The 26,740-nt window shown below is 45.4% G+C and overlaps 1 protein-coding gene and 1 pseudogene across 1 annotated transcript in view; both read right to left on the bottom strand.

Annotated features, from left to right (window-relative positions):
• The window catches only part of LOC129327910 (zinc finger protein 91-like), a 224,141-nt pseudogene extending 208,672 nt beyond the window's left edge, over nt 1-15,469 (bottom strand).
• A 7,613-nt stretch (nt 15,470-23,082) lies between these two features.
• Nucleotides 23,083-26,740, bottom strand: part of LOC129327909 (zinc finger protein 721-like) — a 36,465-nt gene continuing 32,807 nt past the window's right edge. Inside the window, exons 3-4 of the mRNA XM_054976656.1 lie at nt 24,016-25,275; nt 23,083-23,848 (exon numbers count right to left, since the gene is read on the bottom strand). Of these exons, the coding sequence (XP_054832631.1) occupies nt 23,709-23,848; nt 24,016-25,275 (1,400 nt within the window). The 3' untranslated portion in view covers nt 23,083-23,708. The remainder of the gene's footprint in view (nt 23,849-24,015; nt 25,276-26,740) is intronic.

Raw genomic sequence — 26,740 nt, 5'->3', positions numbered from 1 at the left:
ACTGCAGGGGACTGTTTTTGATTTTGTTTTTAACATAAGGCTATTGTGCTTTGGTCACATCACGAGAAGACAAGATTCTCTGGAAAAGTCAATAATGCTAGGAAAAGTTGAAGGCAGTAGGAAAAGAGGAAGACCTAAAACGAGATGGCTTGACTCAATTCAAGTAGCCACGTCCTCCAGTTTGCAGGATCTGAGCAAGTCTGTTAATGATAGGACATTCTGGAGGTCTTTCCTTCATAGGGTCGCCATAGGTCGGAGGCGCATACAGCACATAACACACGCACATACCAATTGGTAAGATGACTGCATTTTACCAGTGTTGCTGGCTTAAACAATAAAGCAACCTGTGAAAAGCATAGGGTTTTCCATAGTATCATTAAACGTCTTGCTTTCCCACTGTACCATCAGCTTTCTTTGCTCTTTGTTTTGTCTGGGTGATCAGCGCAGCCTTCTTTTCTGGACTGGAAATACCTGGCTCTGGAAACAAGTCCCAAGCTCTGAGAAGCCAGAGAGTCCCACTACAAAGCCAATGGATCCTTGGAGAAAAAGCTCTTCTTCCTGCTGCAGCCAGGATATGTCAGGCTTGCCAGCGAGGGGAGAAAAAACCAGTCATGGTTCTTCTATGACTCATAACTATTCCGCAGTTTGAAGCCACCTTGGTTCTGTCCCTCCACAGGTAAAAATGCTGGCCCAAAGCTCCTCCATCCGGCATCTACCACTTGCCCAGCTGGGAAATAAGTAATGAAAGGGAAGCCAGTGGAGTTGTTATCCCAGGACCTCCGCCTGCCCCCCACAAACACACACTGGGAACAATGCTTTAGGACTTCCCTGGAGCCCAGCGACATCTGAAGCTGGGGGTGGGGGTGCACAATGGACACCATCTTCTGTCAACCCAGATAGAACAAAATGCCATTCTGAGAGGCAGGGGCCAATTCCCATGGGAGCGCCTGCCCACCCTGAATCAAGGCACCTTTTCTGTAGCTCTTCAAGCTCCCCCATACAACCCACCTATGACCAACAGCCAGTGTTTGGTCCATAACAGGACAATAATGAGGCTTTCCAAGCCCCCCCCCCAAGGTCCCCCCTACACTCTTCCCCATTGAGATTCCTGCAGGGATTACATTAGTCATTCCATGCCCCCCTCCCAATATACTCAGGACAATGACACTGGCCACTCAGGTGTCCCACAAGCGGCCCTAATACCTCCTCTTTGCAATCACTTGGCCGGTGCGAGGGAGATAGGTGTAGGAAGGTCACCCCAATATCCGCCAATTTGAACTGGTTTCTCTCCTGAAAGTGTCAACTTTGGCCTAACAAGCCGGGGACTTACTGACGGCTCAGTAAAAGTGTACTCTCAGCTAATGTCTGGGGTTGCCCTCTGGGTGACGTGGTGGAAGTGCTGTCTTCTTGCAGAATCTCGTGCTGCAGCACAGTTCCTGAGTCCCAGGCCACCAAGCCGCCTTCCAACAGAGGCTAGGAGGACCCAGGCCAGAAGCAATCGGCTGCAATCCAAAGAGATTGTCAGGGGGCTGAGCTCCTCTCCAGGAAGTGAATTCAAGAAAGAGAGGATCTTCCGGAATTACAACTGATCTCCAGGCCACAGAGATCAGTTCACCTGGAGAAAACGGCTACTTTGGAGGATGGACTCTATGGAATTATACCATTTCCCTCAGCATGGTTCCTGCCTTCTCTAGGCTTCACTCCCACCACCCCAGGAATTTCCCAATTTGGAAATGGCACCCTAGGAAGCATGCCTGGTTCTTTTGAGTAAAACAACAAAGGGCTGATACGGGTAAGGTAACAAACAAAGACGACGACAACGGAGCTTGTAAGCTCCATTTCTCTGTAAGGAGCTACATACACAGCATACAGATTGTGAAGGTCTTAGCAAACTGTTGTTGAATTGTTTGAAGTATGGTTAAAAACACTTCATAGTTTGTTATACGGGGACGTTGTCTTTGTTTGGTTCTTTTGAGTGGCTTTTTGTGCCTAGGCAGATCTCCAAAGACTGTAGCTCTCCCCTTCTCAGGTTACTCTGTTCTCTGCATCAGGATCCAGATGATGATGATGATAATTGTAGAGAAACGCCATTTTGTTTGTGGAGTTAACTTTCTATGGGAGGGGCCAGTTCTGGAGTAGGATGTGATTGGAGGGAGAGCGAGTCAGTGCAAGTTGGAAGTTGACAGTTGGTGGCTGGAGAGTTGAGGGAGAGATGGCTCCGAGGGGAGAGGTAGATCTAGTGTAACCCCAGGTACCAAAGGATTGGGCCTGCCTTACACAACATTGAATTAGGGCATGAGGCAGAGAGAGTAGGGGTTTCTTTTTAGTTTGTATTATTACTTCCGTTCACTGTATATTTGCCTGTGTATAGTTGGAAGTTAAATATTTTTTGGAATTTATGAAGGAAGAAAGATCTTCTGTTCCACATAGTCCCCCAACTGCTTGGGCCCACTAGCAGAGGAGGGGGGTTGGGAGACAGTCCCGCCTAACCAGGGCCCACTACAGGGACAATGGTGGCAGCAACTACCCGGAGACAGGAAAGGGAGACAGCCGTCACAGAGGGTGGAGAGAATATCCCTTTCTTTACATAAGAAAGGGGGTTTGAGAAACTGCCTGAGCTAACTGAGCCTGTATGGTGTGGTGGTAAGAATACTGGACTAGGAACAAGGAGATCCAGGTTCAAATCTCCATTCGGCTACTGGAAGTTGCTTGCTGATCTTGGGCCCAGAACACATTCTCGACCTAACTTACCTCAGCGTGAGGCGTAGTCTAATTCTCTTTCCTTAAGCCCCAAAATAGAGGAATTCTTCATCCATGTTTCCAATTTTAGCAGTAGAGGAGTGGCATATTTGGCCCCAAACAGAAAAAGGACCCTTTCCACTCCCTTTTTTAAAACATAAATTGGGATGACAATAGCCTGCCTCCAAAGATTGAAAGGGGGGGTCCATTCCTGGATTCATCAATTGCTGTAAATAATTTCACAATTACTGGAGACCCCGAGGAGGGGTCAGCTTTAAGTAGGTCTGGGAGAATATATCCAAGGAGTCTTAGCAGTCTTTAGATGATTTAATGAGATGTTTTCATCCAATTACAGGTTCCCAATTGAGAGAAAGGGAAATGATCGTAGTGTTCCCAATGACTCTGGTCAGGCCTGATTCAGACATGGGTGCACACTTTAGAAGCTCTAAGCATCTAGTTAGCTTTCCTGTATCAGGTCATTTAAATCCTGGCAATTATGTTGTAGGTCTGTTAGTGGTATAGTACACAAGTAAACACTCTGACCTGATTGGCCCAGACAAGCATGATCATGTCAGATCTTGGAAGCTAAGCAGGGTTGGCCTTGGTTAATAATTGGATGGGAGACCTCCAAGGAAGGCAGGTAATGGAAAACCTCCTCTGTTAGTCTCTTGCCATGAGAACCCCACCAGGGGTCTCTGTAAGTCAGCTATGACTTGAGAACGCTCTGTGCCGCCACCACACAAATAAAGACCATTATTAAGTATTATTAAATACTTTCGTTCTGAGCTTTTATATTAAAGCATAATTATTCAGCATTCTTAACATGAGCTAAATCGGAAGAAAATAATACCATCCATCGCAGCTACAGAGATCATAAAAGGAGAGCAATTACACGAGTCCATGAAAGTATTTTAACCCTAAGAGGAGCAAGTCACAAGCAAGGAGCCCCTTTTAGACAGACGCTCCTGATCAATTCTACTTCCCATATGTACAGGGTTTTAGCATCGTCTAACAACAGCTAATTGTTCCACTCAATAAGTGCACACCTTCTTGATTAATTATCTTACGACTACAAACGGCATACACGGTTAGCTATACTTGAAATGTCATTTTAAAATATATGAAAATGGTTAGTTCATTCTTGCTACTTTTTATCTTAACAAAGTCTATGTAAAAATAGTGATTACAATTTCCTCAAAGGTATGAATCTTTCTGGCCCTTAACCAATACACACATCCTAAAACTTCTGTGAAGTTGAACATTTTTGCCATTCTCAGGCCTCCATACATAGTACCTACTAAGATGGCTTCAACAGCTATTCTAATCGACACAAGGCCAAACAATGTCACTCTAGACAGTGTGGTGTAGTGGCTAGAGTGACTGACTAGGAGACCCAGGTTCGATTCCCCGTTCTGTTATGGAAGGTTGCTGGGTGTGACCTTGGACCAGTCAGCTTCTCTCAGCCTAGTATACAGGGTTTTTGTGATCATAGAAGAGAATGATATAAGTTGCTTTGGGTCCCCATCGGGGAGAAATGAAGTAAATGAAGTAAAATTTTTAAAAGGCTATTCAATAGTGCCACTATGTTGTTTCATGCCCGTCTCCAAGGCGATTCTGTTTTAGCTGTCTACACTCTGTTTCTGGCATATCTAGCCGTGAGGTCAAGCTAGTTCTGTTTCTGGGTACAAAGACAGCCTCTATCATCCGGGTCAAATCCAGCAACTGTTCCCCTATATTTCTGGCTATATCCGTAATAGTCATTTGAGTAATTTATTAAAGGGATGCTCTTTGATCACTGGGCAGGAGGGATTTGCAGATCAGTAAATGGATGAGCATTTTTAAGGCCATTGGAGACTCTCCGTCAAAATAATTTATTATCTCTTTCTGCAGAGGTTCTCAGCTGTGAGTACTAAAGCTACTCTTCTATAATATGGTTGGCAAAATTTAAGTTGGTCTTCATAGAAATCTTTAGACTTCATGTAGGAAGGGAGAGAAGAAAAGGAATTGGATGAGTTGAAATGATGATAGGCCCATCTCTTCTTAAAATAAGATGAAGACGTTCTAGCATGGACCAAAGGCATGGAATAATTAGGTTATAGCTCATGCATCAACTGAAAGAATGGATTCTAATAATGGTTGCGGTTAGTAGATGAGATGATTTCATTTTGCAGCCCAAGAGAAAGATATCCGCAAACAGCTGGAGTCCCTGGAAGCTACATTTCGATTCCACCTCCTTGGCTTGAGCTTAGAAGCTGATGCCAAAGTGGGAGGGGGAAAGGAAGAGGGAATATTCAATGGGGGAGGGTTAGGGAGTGAAACAGGCACATAATCAATAAGATGGGGACCCTCTAAGGGAGAGGTAAGTAAAATCTCTCATGGTATCAAAATGATGATTGCCATTTACTATCCCAAGGCCAAAATCAGGTGCAAATTGGAGCAAACAGGAACCTGCAAAATTTATTACCTGATCCTTTGTGGATCTGCTGCCAGCAACAGGAGTAATGAGTATCTAAAGGCCACCACCTAGAATTAACCAATGCCTCATCTGAGCATTTAGGTCACCAGCTAAGGAAAAATAGTGGCCTCTGGGTTGAAGACAGAAATGTTCTATGTGAGACCAAAGAGCAAGAGCTGAGGAGCCAAATAAACGTTAATTGGAATGAGTTTCAAAGAACTAGATTGAATTGAAACTAACAAAATCATTAGAGGGAATAAAATAAACGTACACTGAATCTCCAGAGCAAATGACACAAGACAGGTACCCCCTGACTTAGGCCCTCCTCTTTGCTTAAGCGCTGGAACAGAAAAAGAAAGGTAGCTCCTCAGCACAAAATGCTCCAAGCTCCATACAGGCCGAGCCTCAGGGTGATCAGACCCAGACACCCAGGCGGCCAAGGTGCCACAGGATCTTTTGGCCAGAAGTGAGGCAAGTTGAGGAATGTCCAGCCAGCAATCCAAATGACCATAAATCAAAGCTATATTCAGAAACCAAAGCATTCTACCCTACTGCCCAGTCACACAAAGATGTACATCCTGGTGGGTTGGCTAATCCCCAACAGAAGTGCTTTTTGACTCATATGGGTTCTGGGACCCATCCACACACTCTCAGATCATATCTGAGCCTTCTTCTTGCTGCAAAGCGCTGGTCGCTCAGCCGCTACTCTTTACAGACGTCCTCTATCGCCTAGATTGTTAAATATCACCTTTGCCCAAAGCTGCTTTCCCTCTTCCTCACTGCCTTTCTGGTTAACTCTGTGTGTACGCTGTGTGTGTTCTCTGTGTGTTCGCCTCCCTACTTCCCTTTAATAAACATCATTTCTGTTATGCACCTGGCTGGTTTTTTCAAAGAGAGTCCTCTAAGGGAATGATTCTGTTAGTTACCCTGTCTTGCTGCTCCCCCTAATTCCTCCAGCTTACAAAGAGACCCCCATTTAAGGTATCAACATGGCAGCCATTTTCCCTGCCCCTCTCCCTGTGGCAGTCATTTCCTCCCCATGCCACTTGAATTGTCCTTTTAATTGTTAAGAAGTGGCACAAGCATATCATTATATCCATATACCGTTGGAACATTAGATGTAGCACATTCTTTGCATTTGCAGCTTTCATTTAAATAAAAGTAACTCTATAGCCTCTTCCCTTGCTGAGATACAAAGGGAAAGGCACATCTTCACAAGGGAAGAGTCTAAAGATTTACTTTAAAAAAATAAAATAAAGCTACACCTATTGTTACAATGATATATTGACATAATGATATTCCAGTGTCGATTGCCCTGGTGGCCCACTACTGGGGGATTGGGGGCAGGGAAAATGAAAGGAAACCAGATGTGTGGAAGCCCCATTGCTGCTGTGTTTTATCTGGGGCTGCACCGGCAATGGGGAAACCACAAAATCACATGCCTGTGAGGAAGCCACTAACGCCACGGACTTTGAACGGAAGCTCCCAAGCCATTCTCCCAGTTGGAGGGAAAACAAACTTCTCCCAGCTCCCCTGAAGGCACTTAGAGGATAGTGGTTCTCTCTTCATCAGGATGTGTGGGAGACAGGAGAGTAAGGAGAGGTGGAGCAAATCTGAAGCATTGGACCCCTCAAAGACTGATGTACTCTCCAAAACAACCAATAACTCAGACACAGGCTTCTCATAGGTTCCAATGCATTGCCCCTCAACAGGGCTTATAAGAAGGGTAGTTGACGTCCCCTCTCTTGTCCATCTGCCATAGGGTGGAAGGAGGCTGGTATGGTTAGCCGTTATCTGTGCATCACTTCCTCTTTGCCGCGTTACTCAGCCAATCACTTGCAGAAGTCAAGTCAGCAATCCAGGAGATTTATATCATTAAAAAGATGTTAAAAATAGGAAATCTCTCTCATGTGCCCTAAAACATCTTCCTCGGCGTGTCGAAACTGACCAGTGAAAATGATTTTAAAAACCCAGCAAAAACAGAGGAGCCGACAATTTTCTCATATCAGACGAGGATGCCTACCACAAATATTGTTTCATCATGTTGCTTCCTAATTTTCTAATCCAATTTGCTTTGAGTTTAGGTCTTTCCACAGTCCCAGCATTTCTATGGTTTTCCTCCCTGTGTGAACTTTTTGATGGGACGTAAGATTTCCACTCTGACTGAAACCTTTTCCGCACTCCAGACATTTATACGGCTTCTCCCCTGTGTGAATTGTTTGATGAGAAGTAAGATTTCCACTCTGACTAAAGCTTTTTCCACACTCCAGGCATGTATAGGGTTTCTCCCCTGTGTGAATTCTTTGATGGCAAGTAAGCTTATCCTTCCGTCCAAAGATTTTCCCACACTTCTGGCATTTATATTTTTTCTCCCCTGTGTGAATCCTTTTATGGGAAGTAAGGTGTGAACTCTGATTGAAACTTTTTCCACACTCCTGGCATTTATAAGGTTTCTCCCCTGTGTGAATTCTCTTATGAGCAGTTAGATGTCCACTGTAACTGAAGCTTTTCCCACACTCCAGGCATTTATATTTTTTCTCCCCTGTGTGAATCCTTTTATGTGAAGTGAGGCTTCCACTCTGAATGAAGCTTTTCCCACACTCCAAGCATTTATATTTCTTCTCCCTTGTGTGGACTTTTTTATGGGAAGTAAGGTGTGAACTCTGACTGAACTTTTTCCCACACTCCAGGCAGTTATATGGTTTCTCCCCTGTGTGAATTCTTTGATGGGAAGTAAGGCTTCCAATCTGGCTGAAGCTTTTCCCACACTCCAGGCATCTGTATGGTTTCTCCCCTGTGTGAATTATTTGGTGGGAATTAAGGTATGAACTCCGACTGAAACTTTTCCCACAGTCCAGACATTTATACTTTTTCTCCCCTGTGTGTACTGCTTGATGGGTAGTAAGATTTCCACTCTGATTGAAGCTTTTCCCACACTCTAGGCATTTGTATTTTTTCTCCCCCATGTGAATTCTTTGATGGAAAGTGAACTTAGCCTTTTGCTTGAAGCTTTTCCCACACTTCAGGCACTCATATATTTCCTTTCTGTTATGGCTGTTCCAATGCATATTCATGTCTGTTTTTTCAGAAAAATTTTCTCCACTTGATGGACTCATATTCCCATTGTCTTCTTTGTATACTGCTGGGGTTAGTGGAATTTCATGAGAGTCACTACCCCTTAAAATACCAGAATTATATCTTCCATTAGATGGATGTTTTCCCTGCTCCTTCCTCAGGGCATCACAATATTCAACATGCTCTTTCACATGTGGATAGGTATCTTCTTTGTCTGTCACTGGCTGCTCTTTCATTTCATTCACTGTTTCCCATATGCCTCCTGTTCAAAGAAAGAGAAACATGGCATGAACAATGTGGTGGGAAAAAAACAGAGATTGTAAGTCAGAGAATGAACTAAATGAACTGATGTGGAGAATGCAAGAAGAGAAAAGCTTGTGTCTATACACACGCAAAGAATTGAGTGGAGAACCCAGTTCTGTGACATATTAGTCTGCTGACTGATAAGGAGTTAAAAATCAGTGGTGGGGGAATGGCTTTCGCGGTGTCAATTATTAGTCAAGAGATGCTTTTCTGATGTGAACTGGGAGTCAGCTGACACAAGATGGCGAAGAAAGCCAGTGACTTTCTTCCCAGGCATAGTTCAGCTGATTGGCCTCGAAACTTTAATAATATAGGCTCTCTCTTCCCTTCTAGGAAGATCAAGAGACAATATCTCCTGAAGCCCAGCATCTCTCATTGGAGAAATAAAACCTAGGTCTCCATCTTGCAGAAAAGAAGAAGAGGGGGGAAAGACTGTTAAATTTAACAAAGCCAAAGGACACGCATCGTTCCTGTGAGACTTCTTCATCGAGCCCACACCCTATAGTGTTATTCTGCTTCATAGCTGTTCCAAGAAGACTCCCTGGCTGCAGAGATGAACTGCCTCCTGTTCACCTTCAGTTCTACCCACAGCAGAAAGAGCAGCAGCCCCACACCTTCCGTCTCCTTTAAAAGTGCCCCTGCCTCCCCTGAGGGCCAGCTCTTCACTGACATCTGTCAGGGCTCTTGGCCAACCCTCCAACTTGACCCTCAATGGTCTTGCCCCCACTTCCTCTGCCAAAGGGTGAATCATATTCATCACTGCCATCTGCTGGGGTTTTGAAAAACAAGACCTGTATTCACACGAGTGCAGTCTGGAATTGCTTTGCGTCATGTTTCTTAATGCTTTGTTTGAGATTGTTGTAATCCAAGTCTAATTATGTTGCTTATTCGATAGATCGTTGTACTGGCTGCGATACTCCGCCCTGGCTCTTAGTGAGAAACATAGACCATGGATAACAAGTAAATAGATAATAAATAAAGTATATTACTTGCAAGTGCAAGGTCCCAGGGTGCAATCTCTAGCATCTCTACTTTAAGAATCTAGGCAGGGATGGGAAACAACCTTGGCTGACAGCATATGCCGGCCAGAGTGGACAATACCTGGCTGGAGTGACCAGTGTCTGGCTTGGCAGAAGGAAGCTTCACGTTTTCAAGCTGCACATACCTTTAATTTGTGGATTTATTCAAATTGTTTATATACCTGCCTATCTCCTAGGCAAGTTTGGACCTAAGGTGGTTAACAATCCCCCTCATCTCATTTTAGAGCTTATTCAAATGCTTTTCAAGAGAAGCAACTATGAGGACAAAGTCCTCATACAGGTAGTAAGAGATGTTAGGGGCAGAACTTGAGGTCATTGCTCTGCAATGAACTAGACGGAAAAGAGCAAGAAAAAGCAGACAGTGCAAGGGGAAAGCGATACACTGGAAACTCCTAAGGGTGTCACATGCTGCTTCATCTAGGGATCTTTAAACGGAGTAGATTAAAGGCATATTTTAAAGATTATATAAAACACCTGACCTCCCCCCCCCTTTCAGACTCTTTCATGATTTCTACCCACAGGTTCAGCGGGATCTGCTATCATTCTACCGGGCCTCTAAGACAGAGATGTTCCACCAGGCATATGGTGGTTGAGGCGGGTGAGCCACCCATCCAACCTCCTGCCATAGGGAGAAGCAAGCCTCCTCGGTTTCTGCTGCTATAACAACTGGTCACCCTGCCCCTTGGGCTCTGTCAACATTGGAAGGTTGTTCCATTGTCTCTGTGCTGCTGTCTTGATATTTCTTGTGATTCTACTATTATGCTACCATGTTTTAAATTTTATATTGTTGTAATCTGCTCAGAGCCCACTTGAGGAGTGAGTGGATTAAAAGTCGAATAAATAAAATAATATTAAAAAATTCACCTTCCGTGGCATCAAACAATTTGGACTGTACTACGTGTATTTAAGAAGCAGAGAAGGGGACAGCCTTTACTATTAAGAACAGATCAGATGATGAACTGAAATCTACAAATTTAGAATAAATAAATACATTTATAGAATATATAACAACATAATAAATATGTAATATAATAAACAAAAATTAAAATACATTAATAGTATAATAAATACAACGATGACATAAAAAGAACTATGTTGCATTTAATGCCAGAATTTATGGGCAGACAGACTATATTGCCATGGGGTCTTACGTGGCACCGAAGGCTACAAATCTGTCTGTGTGTCATTTTGAGGAGCAATTCTTGTATTTCATTGACAAGTGACAACCTTTCTCTAAACTATATAACCAGATGGCGGCAATGTCCAGGTGCAGTTTTCATGCTGTGAGGCAGTGGTTGTAATCCACGGTCAGATTTCCGGAAATTGATAGAAATGTAGGACAGGAACATCCAATTTGAACTATATGTGGACCACAGGCAGATCAATCTGTTAGAACAGGGGGCTCCAAGATGGGCCCTGCCAACCCCTTTCCTGGAGCCAGCTGCGTATTTTCAGAAAAGGGGAGCGGCCTGTTGGGGCTTTGGCCTATCAGGCCTTCTGATTGGCCATTGGAGGTTGGATGGGCTGTGCAGATATTTAAAAAGTTGCTTCAGCAGCAGCTGCCAACAGCACAAGGATCTTCACCATGTAACGGATGAAAAGAGGTTGTATTTTTAAACAATATGTTCATTTAAAAAGGCATCCTGTTAAACTGAGGTTCTAGCAGAAGTGCTGAAGAGTTCCTATTGGATTTATTAATAATCTCACCCCCTGATAGTTTTTGTGGTTGGCACTGCCCTCTGAGTCAGCCATTTTGTGGATTTTTTTGCTCCCCACCCCAGAGCTCCCAGACATCAGAAAGTCCCACTACAGACCATGGGCCCTACCTGCCAATCCCTCCTCTTCATCTGAGTCGTGGAGAAACAGCTCCTGCTCTTCCTCCAGCCAGGAGATGAGGTCAGGTTTGCCCACCACAGCACCTTTTTCGGGAAGAAACACAACTATGGCTCTTCTGTGCGACATAAATATTCAGCAGTTGGAAGCCTCCTTGTCTCTGACAAATACCGCAAAGCTAATCTGAGTGACATTAGCAGATATGCACGGATTACTTGCCCGGATGGGAACTAAGAAATGAAAGGGGAGCCACTGGAGTTGCTATGCGGAGACACACCCCTCCCCTCCAAACAAACCGTGGGAACGATGCTTCAGAAGTTCCCTGATTTACGGGGCCAACTGAAGCCAGAGGAACAGCGACTCCATCAACCCAGATAAAGCAAAATGCCATTCGGAGACATGGGAGCAGATTCCCATGGCAACGCGGCCAGTCCTTAACCAAGGCACCTTTTCTGTCACTCTCCAAGGCCCCCAACACACCCCAGCTACGATTAAAGGCCCAGAAACCTCATCAAATACTTTAACGTCTCCTTCCCTGTTAACGGTTGAGGTTATTCACCCTTGCCACCCACTGACTATTTCTGGCCAAGGGAATTGGTCAATCTGGGGCCCCACAAGAGACCCTAATAACCCTCCCTCACAGGCACCTGGCAGAAGTGAAGGAGAAAGGAAGGTGTCCCCAAAATCCACACTTAGAGCTGGTTGCGGGTGGCGCAATGACATCAATTACATGGGCAGCGCGCATTCCTGAGGTGCCTGCCAGTGGCGGGCAACTTCTGGGGGCTTGGGCAATTGGCGGACAAGGAAGCAAATCACTGGGAGTTTTCCATCACTAGCAGGCACTGGGAGTTTTCCATCACTAGCAGGCACCTGGGGACCTGACTCATCATGGATGTTATTGCAGAGCACTGCAAAGTGCCCAAGGTCACTCCTCTCAGCTTAAAGGAGACAGCCAAAGAGAAAAGGACCCTCACCCAGCGAGGCCACGTTCCCAAAATTCTCCAGCATGACTTCCTTGTAGAGAGCTCTCTGGGCTGGGCTCAGCAGGCTCCACTCCCCCTGGGAGAAATGCACAGCCACCTCTTCAAAGGACACCCCACCCTGGAAGAAGGAGAAAACAGTGTGGCTATTAACACCGTAATAAAAGGAACCGGCAGGAACTCGTTTCCCGCCCCCAGAGAATGAAGGATCTGCTTTGCTAGTCCAGGGCCGACTTGCCCTGTTTGGGGCCCAAATTGGCCCCAAACAAAGTGCAGGAACGCTCCTGCAGGTGGCACAATGACGTCACTTCGAGAAGCGATGTCATCACACTGATTGGAAGCGCAGGCGTGGGGTGTGCCCCTGAAGTGCCTGCCAATGGCAGGCAAGCTCTGGGAGCTTGACCCTTCCTACTGATCACTGGGCGATTGGCGAATGAGGGGCAAATCCCCGAACGTTTGCCCACCATCAGCAGGCACCTGGGAACCCTAGGCATGAGCCAAGGCAGGAGACTTTTTGTCAACACGGAGACTAAACAATTCCAGTAATAGAAATAAGAATATTTCTTACTTGATGTATAGAGCAGATAGAGGAAGAGCACAGTGGAATTACAACTACAGCACAATCCTATCGGTGTAGGATTGCCATTTCCAGATTGAGAAATTCCTGGGGATTTTGGTGATGTGGCCTGGGGAGGGCGGATTTGGGGAGGGACCTCAGCATGCTACAATGCCGTACAGTCCACCCTTCAAAGCAGCCATTTTCTCCAGGGGACCTGATCTCCGTGGCCTGCAGATCAGTTGTGTTTTTCCAGGAGATCGGCAGCTACCGCCTGGAGGCTGAAAACCTTATAGGTATCCAGGCATACTTTATCCTTAGATCTAACTGGGACAAGGTTTAATGTTCCTTTCAGTTCAAATATTCTTCCTGAATGGCTAAAGCATGCCTCTTTAAGACCAAGGGCCAGTGCGTGGCGGCGTCTCTAAAGGATGACTCTTTTGAATGGCTGCTTCCTAACGCCTCCCTGGCTGCCATGGGTAAACCTCCCAAAGAATGGCTTCCCTCTCCTTAAAGCCCATGTCTTCTTCCTGTTGCCTCTTTCCCAATCCGGGATATTTGGGTAAAGCAGAAAATAGGCAAAGATGCCTCCGCTGGCCTTCATGCTTCACCCCTTTATTAGCCTACGAATTACTTCATTTTTACCTCTCTGTCCCCTGGAATGGGAAAAGGGAGGGGGAGGAGCTCTCTTCCCTGCAGGCTCCTTGAATGGGCACCTGAGCTGAACTCCTGAGCATCCAGAGTATAAAACCCAGCATTCCCTGCACTGCCACGGAAGCCGGCTGGGTGACCTTGGGCCAGCCAAACTCTCAGCCTAACCTACCTCACAGGGTTGTTGTGAGGACAAAAGGGAGGAGAGGAGGAGGATCTAAGCTGCTTTGGGTCCCCATTGGGAGGAAATGCAGGGTATAAAAATAAATAAACAAGAAGTGTGGGGGGGGGAGTTGATGTTGTTTAGAATATAGGAGCCCACAAGGTTGTGCATGCCTGAAAACAGCACAATAAAGTCTGCTGAGTAGATCCACAACACCAAATCCATCAATGCAGGGGTCCTCCGCGTGGTGCCTGAGGGTGCCGTGGCACCCACCAATAACTTGGCTAGTGTCTGCCAAGTGTTCATTGATTTGGCACAGCAAGGCATCTGATTAGTTGTGCTGATTTTTAAAAAAGTTGCTTTGGCAGCAGCTGCCACCACAGCACAATGATCTTCACTGCATGTCCGAAGGTACGAGAATATTGTCCCTATTAAACAGAGGTTCTTTCTGAAATGCTGAAACGTAATGGCTAGCTGCCCTCCCTGGCTTTTGGGGACTCTCATCGCACCCCATCTTCAGACGGTCAATTATTGCTGACTGTGCTTCTGCCAGCCACTCTCATAAGGCCATCAACCCCCACCTCACCCCCATGTTATCTTTTTTGACATCCAGGCCAAGAAACTTTAAGAGCATCCAATATCCAGTTCTCCAGCAGGGTTGCCAATTCTGGCTGCAGACATTCCTGGAGATTTGGGGAGAGGGGGTCACACAGAGATGAGAGGCCACGTGGCCCCCATCCTGGAGATCAAGTGTAGTTCTGGGAAAACTCTGGGCTCTACCTAGAGGTTGGTAACGCTACTCTCCAGGTGGTAAATGTAATGTTTTGAGTTGGTCCTAACAAAAGTATTGCTTTATCAATCCAGCTTGGGCTTCTGTGCACATGTAGTTCTACATGGGTGTGTGTGTGCCTCTTTTCCCACCTCCCCAGTTGGCAGCTACGACATGTTGCAGCGCCAGAGCGGTGGCCAAAGAGCCTGATCCACTGAGCTTTGTGGCAGAGAAGGAAGCATCTCTGCTGGCCACTGTCAAGTTTCCCACCATACCTGAGCTGGCTGCATGGCGGCTCTTTTCCCTTCACCCCACAGAGGAGATGGCGGAGGAGGCATGGAGGGTTTTCTGTTTGCTACTGCCTGGGAGGGAGAGACAGAAAGAAAAATGCTAGGAACCCCTTTTTGCGGCAGGCAAATTCCTCTCTCTCTGCCTTTCCTTTAGCGACCCGCCCCCCCCCCCACAGCTCAGAGTCCTTTTCGCCTTCCTTCCCAGCCTCTCCTAAACGTGCCCCTGTGTGTGAACCTTAAAGCCGCTTGTTCCCCATTCAGCCTCCAAAGGTTCCCGATTCGGATTCTGCACTCAGCTAGACTGCACCGACCTCTCGAGGCTCTGCAAAGAGTAGCCAAGAAGGTCTCTCTGGGAAAGGGGTGGGGAAGATGCACAGGGTGTAAACCGAGTAAGAAGGGGTTGCAGGTTTGCTGTGATTCACGAAAGCTCCTAACTGCAATCCCCCCCCCCCGTGACCAGCCCCCCCTTTTCTCTCGGCTTGGTTGTGGCATGCAGCCCCCTCCCCCGATCTCCGCCCCCCAAAGCCCCTTGGAGCTCACCCAATCCTCCTTCCGAGCAGACCGGGAGGGGCACAGGCAGCTTCGGGGAGGGGAGGTGGGGGGAGGCAGGCAGGAAACGGCTTCCCTGGCCCCTTTCCCGTGGGCCTCTCTAGGACTGCTCATCCCTTTGCTTTAACCCTTACAAAGCATCTCCTTCGGCCGAAAGAACCGGGGAGGCAGAAAGCAAAGAGAGGAAAAGTCTAACCCGGTTTGCTTCGATGCGATGCAACGTCATTCCACTCTCCAAGAGTTTACACGGCTCTCTCCGCCCTGTGAATTCTCCGATGGGAAACCAGCAGCATAGAGAGAAAGGGTCGCGCGTGTCAGGCTATTCCCGGTTCCTCGGGCCCTTTTCCATACTCTGCACATAGCGTTGCCAACCTCCAGGTGGGGCCTGGACATCTCCCAGCATTGCAACAGCCCTCCAGGCTACAGAGATGTGCTCTCGGGTGGCCCGCTGAGGACATTCCCCTCCCCAAACTCTGCCTTCCTCGGGCTGTACCCCCAGATCTCCAGGCATTTCCCACCCCGACCCTATCAAGACCCTGTTGAGTCTGGGCACCTACAAGTTCCTATTCAATGAAAAAGCCTCTTTGGGTATCCTTCTTTCAACCCTCCCCTCCAATTAAGGGCAGTTCTTGGGTCCTTCTGTGTCCTTTTGTTCCAAGGGATTTGGGGACAGTCCGCTCTCACAGGGACCACATTGGAGATCATAAGTCCGCCTCACAGGGCTGGCGTGTTTTTGCTGGCGGTATGCTTAGAGTATTTGAGTCCTCCCTCTGCCATAAAGCTTGCTGAATGGCCTTGGGCCAGTCTCTGTCTCAACTTATCCTACCTCACATGGTTGTTGTGAGGGAATGAGGAAGGAGGGGAGAATGATGTTGGAAGCTGCTTTCGGTCCATATTGGGAAGAAAAGCAGGGAATAAACATCTCAAATACATAAGAACTCTATTTGCCATCATTACACTCCTGGGGAGGGGGTGAAAAATGAAATAGATTTAAACACTGTTAGTGACAATGACCCTTTGAAGATTTGTAGTCGTTCCTGGCAACATATCTGCAGTTTCTCTTGTGACTTGTTTGGGCTCAAGGCCTGAAAAATAGTTTTAGGGGCTGAGGCAATGCCCTGTGGGTGAGCAGGAGGGACTGGGAGAAAGGGGGGGGGGTCAGGTGGGATAAGGGAGAACCTGCCTGTCAGATTTCTATCAAAGTCATCCTGAGGGCAGCTCCCAGACTCCAAAAGGAAGGGCTTGAAAAGGGTAAGACACAAATCTATTTCTACAATACTGTGAAGCAAAAACAGAGTGAAGGCAAAATCACACAAGGGAGCCAGTGGGTAACCGTAATTGTTCAGTGCAAATGAAGTTGAGGGTTTTTTGCCCATAATTTGCAAATGGGGTAGAATGGGGCCCCCTTCCTGTTGCATAGCACTGAATACAGAGTGGGGGGAAGTGCAGCAAAATCCACCAAGAGTTCCATGACAAATCCAAAGACTAACAGAATTTATCCCAATAGATTCTCTTGCAAGTCAAAGCTCACAACATTGGAAGCAGAGGGAGGGAGCAACCAGCTGCTGCAGCCATCCGTGAGCAATCGAGTTCCCTTACTACTCAATTATGTAATGTAATGTAAATAGTTTTGTAGAATATTGTCTTTGTTTCCAGTTTTTATATATTTAATGAAATAGGGCTTGTATTGTCGAAGGCTTTCACGGCTGGAGAACGATGGTTGTTGTGGGTTTTCCGGGCTGTATTGCCATGGTCTTGGCATTGTAGTTCCTGACGTTTCGCCAGCAGCTATGGCTGGCATCTTCAGAGGTGTAGCACCAAAAGACAGAGATCTCTCAGTGTCACAGTGTGGAAAAGATGTGGGTCATTTGTATCTACTCAGGAGGGGTGGGGTTGAGCTGAGTCATCCTGTGAGAGTTTCCCAGGGTGTGGAATTGGTGGTGATTGGAGTTTTTGTGTAAGTTTTTGTGTAAGTACCGATCAGTGTGAGTTGGTTTCCTGTAGACCTTGTGACCTAACTGAAAGTTTGCTTTGCGGATGACCAAGGTATCCAGGAATGGGAGTTTTCCCTCGATTTCTTTCTCCATTGTGAATTGTATGTTCAGGTGGATGTTGTCGAGATGATTCAAAAACCCCATCAATTCTTCCTCCACATGGCTCCAAATGATAAATCCACAAACCGGAACCATACACTAGGTTTGTGGGGTGCTGATTCTAAAGCTGTTTTTTCAAAATGTTCCATGTAGAAGTTTGCTATAACTGGGCTGAGTGGGCTCCCCATGGCCACCCCATCCATCTGTTCATAGAATTCGTTGTCCCATTGGAAGTAACTGGTTGTCAGACAATGGTGGAATAAGGCTGTTACATCCTCTGGGAAAATCTGATTAATAAGTGCAATAGTGTCTTTTACTGGAACCTTGGTACTGGAACCTTCCAATGGGACAACGAAAACTCCAATCACCACCCCCGACAGAAAAGAGGCATAATGAAAACATTAGTGGATCGTGCAAGACGGATATGTGAGCCGCACTTTCTCAATGAGGAAATTAACCATCTAAACCACGCACTTCAGGCAAATGGCTACTCCAGAAATGAAATCCGAAGAGCAATCAAACCCAGGATGAATCAAACAACCAAGGAAAAACAGTCTCCTACAGGAAAAGTGTTTTTGCCATATATCAAAGGAATTACTGATCAGATGGGAAAGCTTATGAAAAAGCATAACCTTCAAGCAGTATTCAGACCCACCCGAAAAATACAACAGATGCTACGATCAGCAAAAGACAGTAGAGACCCCCTCACCTCTGCAGGAGTATACCGTATACCCTGCAGCTGTGGACAAGTTTACATCGGGACCACAAAGCGTAGCATCCAGACAAGAATAAAAGAACATGAAAGACACTGCAGACTTGGACAACCTGAAAAATCAGCAGTGGCTGAACATAGCCTAACTCAAACAGGGCACAGTATCTTATTCCAGGACACCAAAATACTGGACAACACTTCCAACTACTTTGTCAAACTGCACAGGGAAGCCATTGAAATTCACAAGCATAAGCAAAACTTCAACAGGAAAGAAGAAACCTTAAGAATGAACAGAGCATGGTTTCCAGTTCTGAAAAACACCAGGCTAACAAAACATTCTATCCCCGACAATAGCCCTGCAGAGAAGATTAGCACATCAAGTACCAATCCATATGCAAAAGAACCTCCTCAGGATACAGTGAAGCCTCCCGCCATTAGCATTCCACACCCTGGGAAACTCTCACAGGATGACTCAGCTCAACCCCACCCCTCCTGAGTAGATACAAATGACCCACATCTTTTCCACACTGTGACACTGAGAGATCTCTGTCTTTTGGTGCTACACCTCTGAAGATGCCAGCCACAGCTGCTGGCGAAACGTCAGGAACTACAATGCCAAGACCACGGCAATACAGCATGGAAAACCCACAACAACCATTGAAATAGGGCTTGTCACCACCCAGTTTCTCCAGGGGTGGGTTTTCTTCAAGAACAAACACTTTGGAGGGGAGGAGACCCTTGCACCCCAGGGCAGATCACGGCCACTAATTTCGGCTGAAATGGATCTGAAATCCATTACTGGTTATGGTTCTTTTATGCCATTCTTGCCACCTGAGAGGGGAGGGCCAATCCAACAATCAGCTAGCAAGAAAGATGATCTCATAGTCAAATGTGACTGAGTGCAAAAAGGAGGCAGGCACAAGGGTGCAGTCCAAGACACCCCCCTCCAATCTTGCAGGTGCAATTAGTTTCATGAAGCAAGAATGTTAGTTGGGTACTGTCCGGCTATGGAGGTTCTCTCGCTCTGAGTGTCTTATCTAATCTGCAAGGTCAGCTTGTTTGGGAAGCGAGAGGCATCTTCGTTCTCAAGAGAAATGGCTAGAGCAAAAAGGGGGAGGGCCTCACCAGGCAGCTTGACCAAAGTTTTAAGCAAGCATTCTACTCCAATAGAGCAAAATACAAGAATAGTTAGGCATTTTTCTCTGCAGATATAAGGGGAAAGACATTCCTCTGCAATGGAAGGGGATAAACTTACTGCTGAAAGTTGAGAATTCTGGGAAACTGCTGCAGTGTTGTTGCAAAGTGATATCATTACTGGCAACAAAGCCTGTTGTGAGAAAAAAGTGCAACAGGATCTAGAAAGGGTAGGGTGGGCATGCAGAAATTGCCTCCTCCTCCATTACTGATCCTGGCCGAGTGAAGGGCAGGGCGGGCATTGCCACCTGCTCTGCTACTGATCCCAGCTGGGTAAATGGGAACTGGGTTAAGGCAGAAGGTGGAGATTGCCACCTTCTCCGCGCCTAATACCAGCTGGGTGATGGTGGGGTGGGTGGGCATTACCACCTGCTTTGCTCCTAATACCAGCTGGGTTAAGGTAGGGGGTGGGCATTGCCAAAGAGATCAAGAGACAAGATCTACTAGTCGTGAAACAAAGACAAGAAATATTGTCGGAGGCTTTCACGGCCGGAGAATGATGGTTGTTGTGGGTTTTCCGGGCTGTGTTGCCGTGGTCTTGGGAGGCTCCATTAGCATTCCACACCCTAGGCCTCCCTCCATTAGCATTCCACACCCTGGGAAACTCTTACAGAATGACTCAGCTCAACCTCACCCCTCCTGAGTAGGTATATATGACCTGCCAACACCTTTTCCACACTGTGACACTGAGAGATCTCTGTCTTTTGGTGCTACACCTCTGAAGATGCCAGCCACAGCTGCTGGCGAAATATCAGGAACTACAATGCCAAGACCACAGCAATACAGCCCGGAAAACCCACAACAACCAAAGACAAGAAAGTGCAGGAATTCACTGGTCAATTGATTTCATGTGTCTATCCTCCAAGATGGCCTATCTGATAAAACAACATTGGCATTTGATCTCGCATTTACCAGGATGCAATAACATCCCAGTCATAGGCTTCAGGAGGACAAAGAGCCTGAAGGATCAAATAGTACACTCTGACACGAAAACGGGTAAGAGTGCACAGAAGTTTCCAATAGGACATCATAGGTGTGGTCGCTGCAGTGTTTCCAGTTTGGTTATCTCTGGATCAACTGTCATGCTTGCAGGCGGGAGAGAGTTTAAACTCAGGAAATTTTCCACCTACAGCACACCAGGAGTAGTATATCTTATTAAATGTCCCTGCAATTTGGTATATGTGGATACAAGAGCACCAATCCAAAATTTGCAGAAGAATAGAAGAGACACCCCTGACCACCCATTTTCTAACAAAAAAACACACTGAGCAAGACGTGCGTTTTACAGTGTTAGAAGTAGTGCGGGACAGGGAGGAAAAGAGTACCTGGGAAAACCTTACTAAGACGAAAAATATGGTAGATTTTCACTTTGAAATCTCTGACACCAGGAGGTTTGAATGGGACCTCTCTTGTTTCATTTAGGCAATTCTGAGTTTTGTCAGTAGCAGTAGGAGCTAATGGATAACAATTGAATGGCTTTGACTCTATAAAAACTGTGTAGGTGTCCCTTTAAATTAGAGTCTATATAATAGGCAGGTCTTTGCCTACATTTCACAGTCAACATGTCCGTCAGGGAGCGAATGCAACGTGTCCGAACTTAATGATTGCTTGGTTTATTGTAAGTAAACTCTTACTAGCTATTGTGAGTTGTGAGTAAGCTCTTAAAAGCTTTTGTAAGATGTAACAATCAGTAACAGTTACTATTCAATGTTATTTTATTTATTGTTTTGAGTAAGCTCCAGAAAGCCTTTGTAAGATGTAACAAACAGAACGAGATGCAATTCATTGTTACTTTATTTATTGTTTTAGCCCTGTGCTCTTGAGAAAGCTGAGGCACATGAGTGCTCACGCAAAACAGTCTTGCAAACTAGCTGATTGTCGATCCGACGGGACGTTTATCTTATCTTTTCTGCGGCTTGGAGAGAGCTGGAAGACCAACTGCAATTACTATCTTCCATGAGAGAGTTGCAGACAGTTGCTAATTGCTAACAGTTGAGAACTGTAACTTTAATGACCTGTCTTATATCACTCTGAGCCAACAGTGTATTTGAGTTTGTGTGTTGTGGTTGTATTTTCCCAATTTAGATGAATGATTATATATAATGGACATGATGGATTTCATAATGATGAAGATGTAATCAATTTATTTGTCACACTTCCCTATTGTGTACTGAATTAAGATCAGATTGGCTGTATTGCTGACGTAGAGAGCTTGTGTTTTTTCTTCCTCTGGGTTTCCTTCCACGGCAGCACCCTCTGGTGGTGCACCAAGTTATAAAGTGAGTCATCTTGAATACGTTTACTCAATGGGGGATTCTTCATGATCCACTTTGATGAGACTTTCTGAGCAGTCATGCTGCAGTGGAGTCATACGAATTCACTGCTACCCGATTCCACATTAACGGTTTTGCTTCGCATTGACATTTCATTTCATCATGCTCAAAGTCCATTGTGCAGAATTTGTCATTCTTCATTTTTTCAAAAAAACGTTGCTACATATAATCGTTGCATCAAACAAAAACATCACAATTTTTCTCAAAACACTCATTGTTACGTATAAACTTTGCATCAAACAAACACATCTGATAGGTCAGAGCATTTCCCGCAGATATCGTGGAATAAGTATTGGTTATTGACATTTGGAAGGAAAATTGTTATCGATGACCCCACTTTCCCTCTGCCTCAGAAGCTGTAAGCTGTAAGGGCAAGAGTGGTGAGAACATCGGATAAAGAATTTCGCATGATTAAAATCCCTAATCTGCAGCAACTGGACAAATAAGTCAGGGGAAAGCAGGAAGGAAAAAAAACTGGACAAAACTAAGATCTCCTTCCCACGCATGGAAACGCAAAATAAATAAATAAATCAGGGTCATTTCCGCTGAATCGCGGAAAACCACTAGTGGGGAATCACCCAATTATATTGTAAGATAGCGATATGAAAGCAAAGATTTAAGAAACAATGCAGAAGCCCTGGTGGTCCAGGGGTGGGAGGTGGCCAGTTCCAGTGCCAGAAATAGTGCCAGCACTATTGAAAAGGATATCGTTGCTGCTCTAGGTTTTGTCCCCATGGAGGACAGTTTGTCGTACTGGGGCTGGCCTCTGCCTCCTCCCTCTTGGGCTTTTCGGTTTGAAGTATGAGGGGGAGCACTTTGGAATGGGTGGAGAAACTGCTCCCCTTTACATTTCCTTATCCAAAGGTGGCAGTGTATTCATTTTTGACCATTTTTAAAATATGCAGCCCTTATATCACTATAATCATGAGGGGAAAAAATTAAAGGGGTGGTGGTGCTGTGATGCTGCCAAAGGCAAGAACACCTTTGCATGAAATTCCTGATTATTTAAAGTCTGTGAGAGAAAATCTCCACAACCCAAAAAAGGCAGAGGAAGGGCAGATGTGCAGAAGAACTGTACCTAAAATGATTTCAGCACTCATGGACTGACTGCTCAGAAAATTTGGAATAAGCTGAGCCTGCTGAAAAGTCACCTATTACTGTTAGGGGTGTGGCAGCTATTGTGCCACGCTCTTTTGGTTACTTTCTGGGTTTCAGGTTCAATCCAAGGTGCTGGTTATTCCTAATGAAGTCTTTCAGGGATGAAGTCCCACATCACAACAGGATGGTCTCGTTCAGTTGGTTCCACTGCAACAACTTCATTCATCTTTACAAAGCCAATGAATCTGGTCAACAGCTCCCCCTACATAAGGATTATTTCTTCTTGTTCCAAGCATGTAGAATGGCCTTCCACATTCTTTGTGGATTTTTTAATAGGAAGTCACAGATAAATTCCTCTTGAAGCTTTTTCCGACTCCTGGAATTTGTATGTTTTATCTCTTGTGAGAATAATTTTGAGGGATGTAAGTTGTTCATTCTGACTGAAGTTTTCCCACATACTAGGTATGTATATGACATCTCCCCTGTGTGGGTTCTTTGATGGACAGTAAGAGTGGGACTTTGACTGAAGCTTTTCTCGCACTTTTCTTGCACACCCCTATGAGAATTCTTAGATAGGAAATAAACCTGCCACTTTGTTTGAAACTTTTCCACACTCCAGGCATTTATATGGTTTCTTCCCTGCATACATTTTTGATGGGTTGTAAGGGTTGAACTTAGACTGAAGCTTTCCCCACAGTGTTGGTATTTATTTGGTTTTGGAATAGTGAGAAATCTTTAATGGTAATGAAAATGTCCACTCAGATGGAAGCTTTTTCAACACTCCAGGCATTAATACATTTTTCTCTCCTGTGTGAATTCCTTTATGGTAAGTAAGGTGCCAGTTCTGCTTGAAACTTTTTTGACACTCTAGACATTTAAATGGTTTGTTCCTTGTGTGAATTCTGTGATAGGCAGTGATTCCAATTAAAGCTTTTTCCACACTCCAGGCATCTATATGGTTTCTCCCCTGTGTGAATTCTTTGATGCACGGTAAGATTTCTACTGTCACTGAAGCCTTTCCCATGCTCCAGACATTTATAATTTTTCTCCCTGGTATGAATTTTTTGGTGGGAAGTAAGGTGGTAACTCTTATTGAAGCTTTTTCCACACTCCAGGCATTTACACGGTTTCTCCCCGTGTGAATTCTTCAGTGGGAAATAAATGTGTGACTCTGTCTGAAGCTTTTCCCACACTCCAGGCATTTAGACAGTTTCTCCCCCGTGTGAATTCTTTGATGGACAGTAAGATTTCCACTCCCACTGAAGCTTTTTCCACACTCGAGACATTTATATGGCTTCTCCCCTGTGTGAATTCTTTGGTGGGAAGAAAGGTTTCCTCTCCGACTGAAGCTTTTCCCACATTCCAGGCATCTGTATGGTTTCTCCCCTGTGTGAATTCTTTGATGCACGGTAAGATTTCCACTGTAACTGAAGCCTTTCCCACACTCCAGGCATTTATATGGTTTCTCCCCTGTGTGAATTCTTCGGTGGGAAATATGTGAGCGACTCTGACTGAAGCTTTTTTCACATTCCACGCATTTATATGGTTTCTTCCTTGTGTGAATTCTTTGATGGACAGTAAGACTTCCACTCTGACTGAAGCTTTTTCCACACTCCAGGCATTTATACGGTTTCTCCCCTGTGTGAATTCTTCGGTGGGAAATAAGTGAGCGACTCTGACTGAAGCTTCTTTCACATTCCACGCATTTATATGGTTTCTTCCCTGTGTGAATTCTTTGATGGACAGTAAGACCTCCACTCTGACTGAAGCTTTTTCCACACTCCAGGCATTTATACGGTTTCTCCCCTGTGTGAATTCTTTGATGGACAGTAAGATAGGAACTCTGACTGAAGTCTTTTCCACACTCGAGACATTTATTCGGCTTCTTCCCTGTGTGAATTCTTTGGTGGGAAGTAAGGTTTCTTCTCTGATTGAAGCTTTTCCCACACTCCAGGCATCTATATGGTTTCTCCCCTGTGTGAATTCTTTGATGCACATTAAGTCTTCCACTCTCACTGAAGCCTTTTCCACACTCCAGGCATTTATATTTTTTCTCCCTTGTGTGAATCCTTTTGTGAGAAGTGAGGTGGTCACTTCGACTGAAGCTATTTCCACACTCCTGGCATTTGTATGGTTTCTCCCCTGTGTGAATTCTTTGGTGGGAAGTAAGTTTGCCACTCCGACTGAAGCTTTTTTCACATTTCACGCATTTATATGGTTTCTCCCCTGTGTGAATTCTTTGATGGACAGTAAGACTTCCCCTCTCACTGAAGCTTTTTCCACACTCCAGACATTTATATGGTTTCTCCCCTGTGTGAATTCTTTGATGGCGTGTAAGACTTTTACTCTCACTAAAGCCTTTTCCACACTCCAGGCATTTATATGGTTTCTCCCCTGTGTGAATTCTTTGATGGACAGTAAGACTTCCACTCTCACTGAAGCCTTTTCCCCACTCGAGGCATTTATATTTTTTCTCCTTAATTTGGATTCTTTGATGGGAATTAATATTAATATATGAATTTTCAGGAAAATTTTCTTCACATGCATGGCGTTTATTCTGGTTGTCTAGTTTGTATATTTCTGTATTTAATGGAGCTTCATGAGAGTCACTATCCTTTAAATGACTGAAATTACTCCTCCCTTTTCCCTCCTTGTTCCTTAGGATATCACAGTATGCAATGTTCTCATTCACATCTGGATAAGTCTCTTCTTTGTTTGTCGCTGGATGTTCTTTTGTTTCATGTTCTGGTTCTGATAGACCTCCTCCTGAATGAAAGAGAAACCAAGCATGAATACGAGGTGGGGGTGTGGAGGGTGGGAGAGCTTGAATTTTAGGGAATGGACTAAATGAACTGCTGTGGGGAATGAAAGAAAGGCCTGGCATGTGCACACACTAAAAAAAAAGTTTAGAAATACACCTGTACTTCTCTCTTTTTCCTTCCACAAAGATAAGGGGAGAATAGTTCTGGAAGGGTTCAGCCTAGCACCTCTCATTTGAGAATAAAACCTAGTTCTCCAGCTGAAAGAAAGGGAGAAGGGGTGGGGAGAGCTATCAGTTTTACTTTAGACTGACAACCCGAACTTTGCTGATCTCCAGATTATTCCTAGAAAAATCCTGATGACAGAGATGAACTGCCACCCGTTCAGATCCAGGTCCATTCATAGGAAGAATAGCAGCATCTCTGAACCTTCTGTCCCCAATAAAAGAAAAAGACCTTCTGCCTCCCCTGAGGGCCAGCTCTTCACCCACATCTCTCAGGGCACATCTCTCAGGGTGACATAATGGATTTCAATGACTGATCAGGAGTTAATGTCAAAAAGAAGAATCTCTTTCACCACACCCTTTTTTAGGAGGGAGATGCTTCTCTGATATGAACTGGAAGTCAGAAGTGGAGTCATAATTTGGAGGATAAAGCCAGTGGCCTTCATCCTCGATACAGGTCAGCGACTTGGTCTGGGAAGTATGGAAATACCCCCGTCATTCTCTCTCTTCCCTTCCATGGAGATCAAGAGAGAATATCTCTGGAAAGGTTCAGCCCAGCACCTCTCATCTGAAAATAAAACCTGGTTCTCCAGATGAAAGAAAGGGAGAATGGTGGGGGGAGGTATCAATTTTAGTTTAGACAGACAACCTGAACTTTGCGGAGCTCTTGATTGTTCCTAGAAGAATCCCTGAGGGCAGAGATGATGTGACACCCGTTCAGATCCAGTTCCACCTACAGCAGAAAGAGCAGCAGTGCTGAACCTTCTATGCCCCTTAAAGGAAGAGGTCCTCCTGCCTCCCTTGCGGGCCAACTCCTCACCCGCATCTGTCAGGGCTCTTGGCCAACCTGGAGGCCACTCCGACTTGCCCATTAATTTTCTTTCCCCGCATACCTCTGCCAGAGGATAAATTCATTTTCATCAC

This window comes from Eublepharis macularius, chromosome 4 (genome assembly GCF_028583425.1).
Source record: "Eublepharis macularius isolate TG4126 chromosome 4, MPM_Emac_v1.0, whole genome shotgun sequence".
Taxonomy (NCBI): Eukaryota; Metazoa; Chordata; class Lepidosauria; order Squamata; family Eublepharidae; genus Eublepharis; species Eublepharis macularius.
This window is presented reverse-complemented; position numbering and strand designations above follow the sequence as displayed.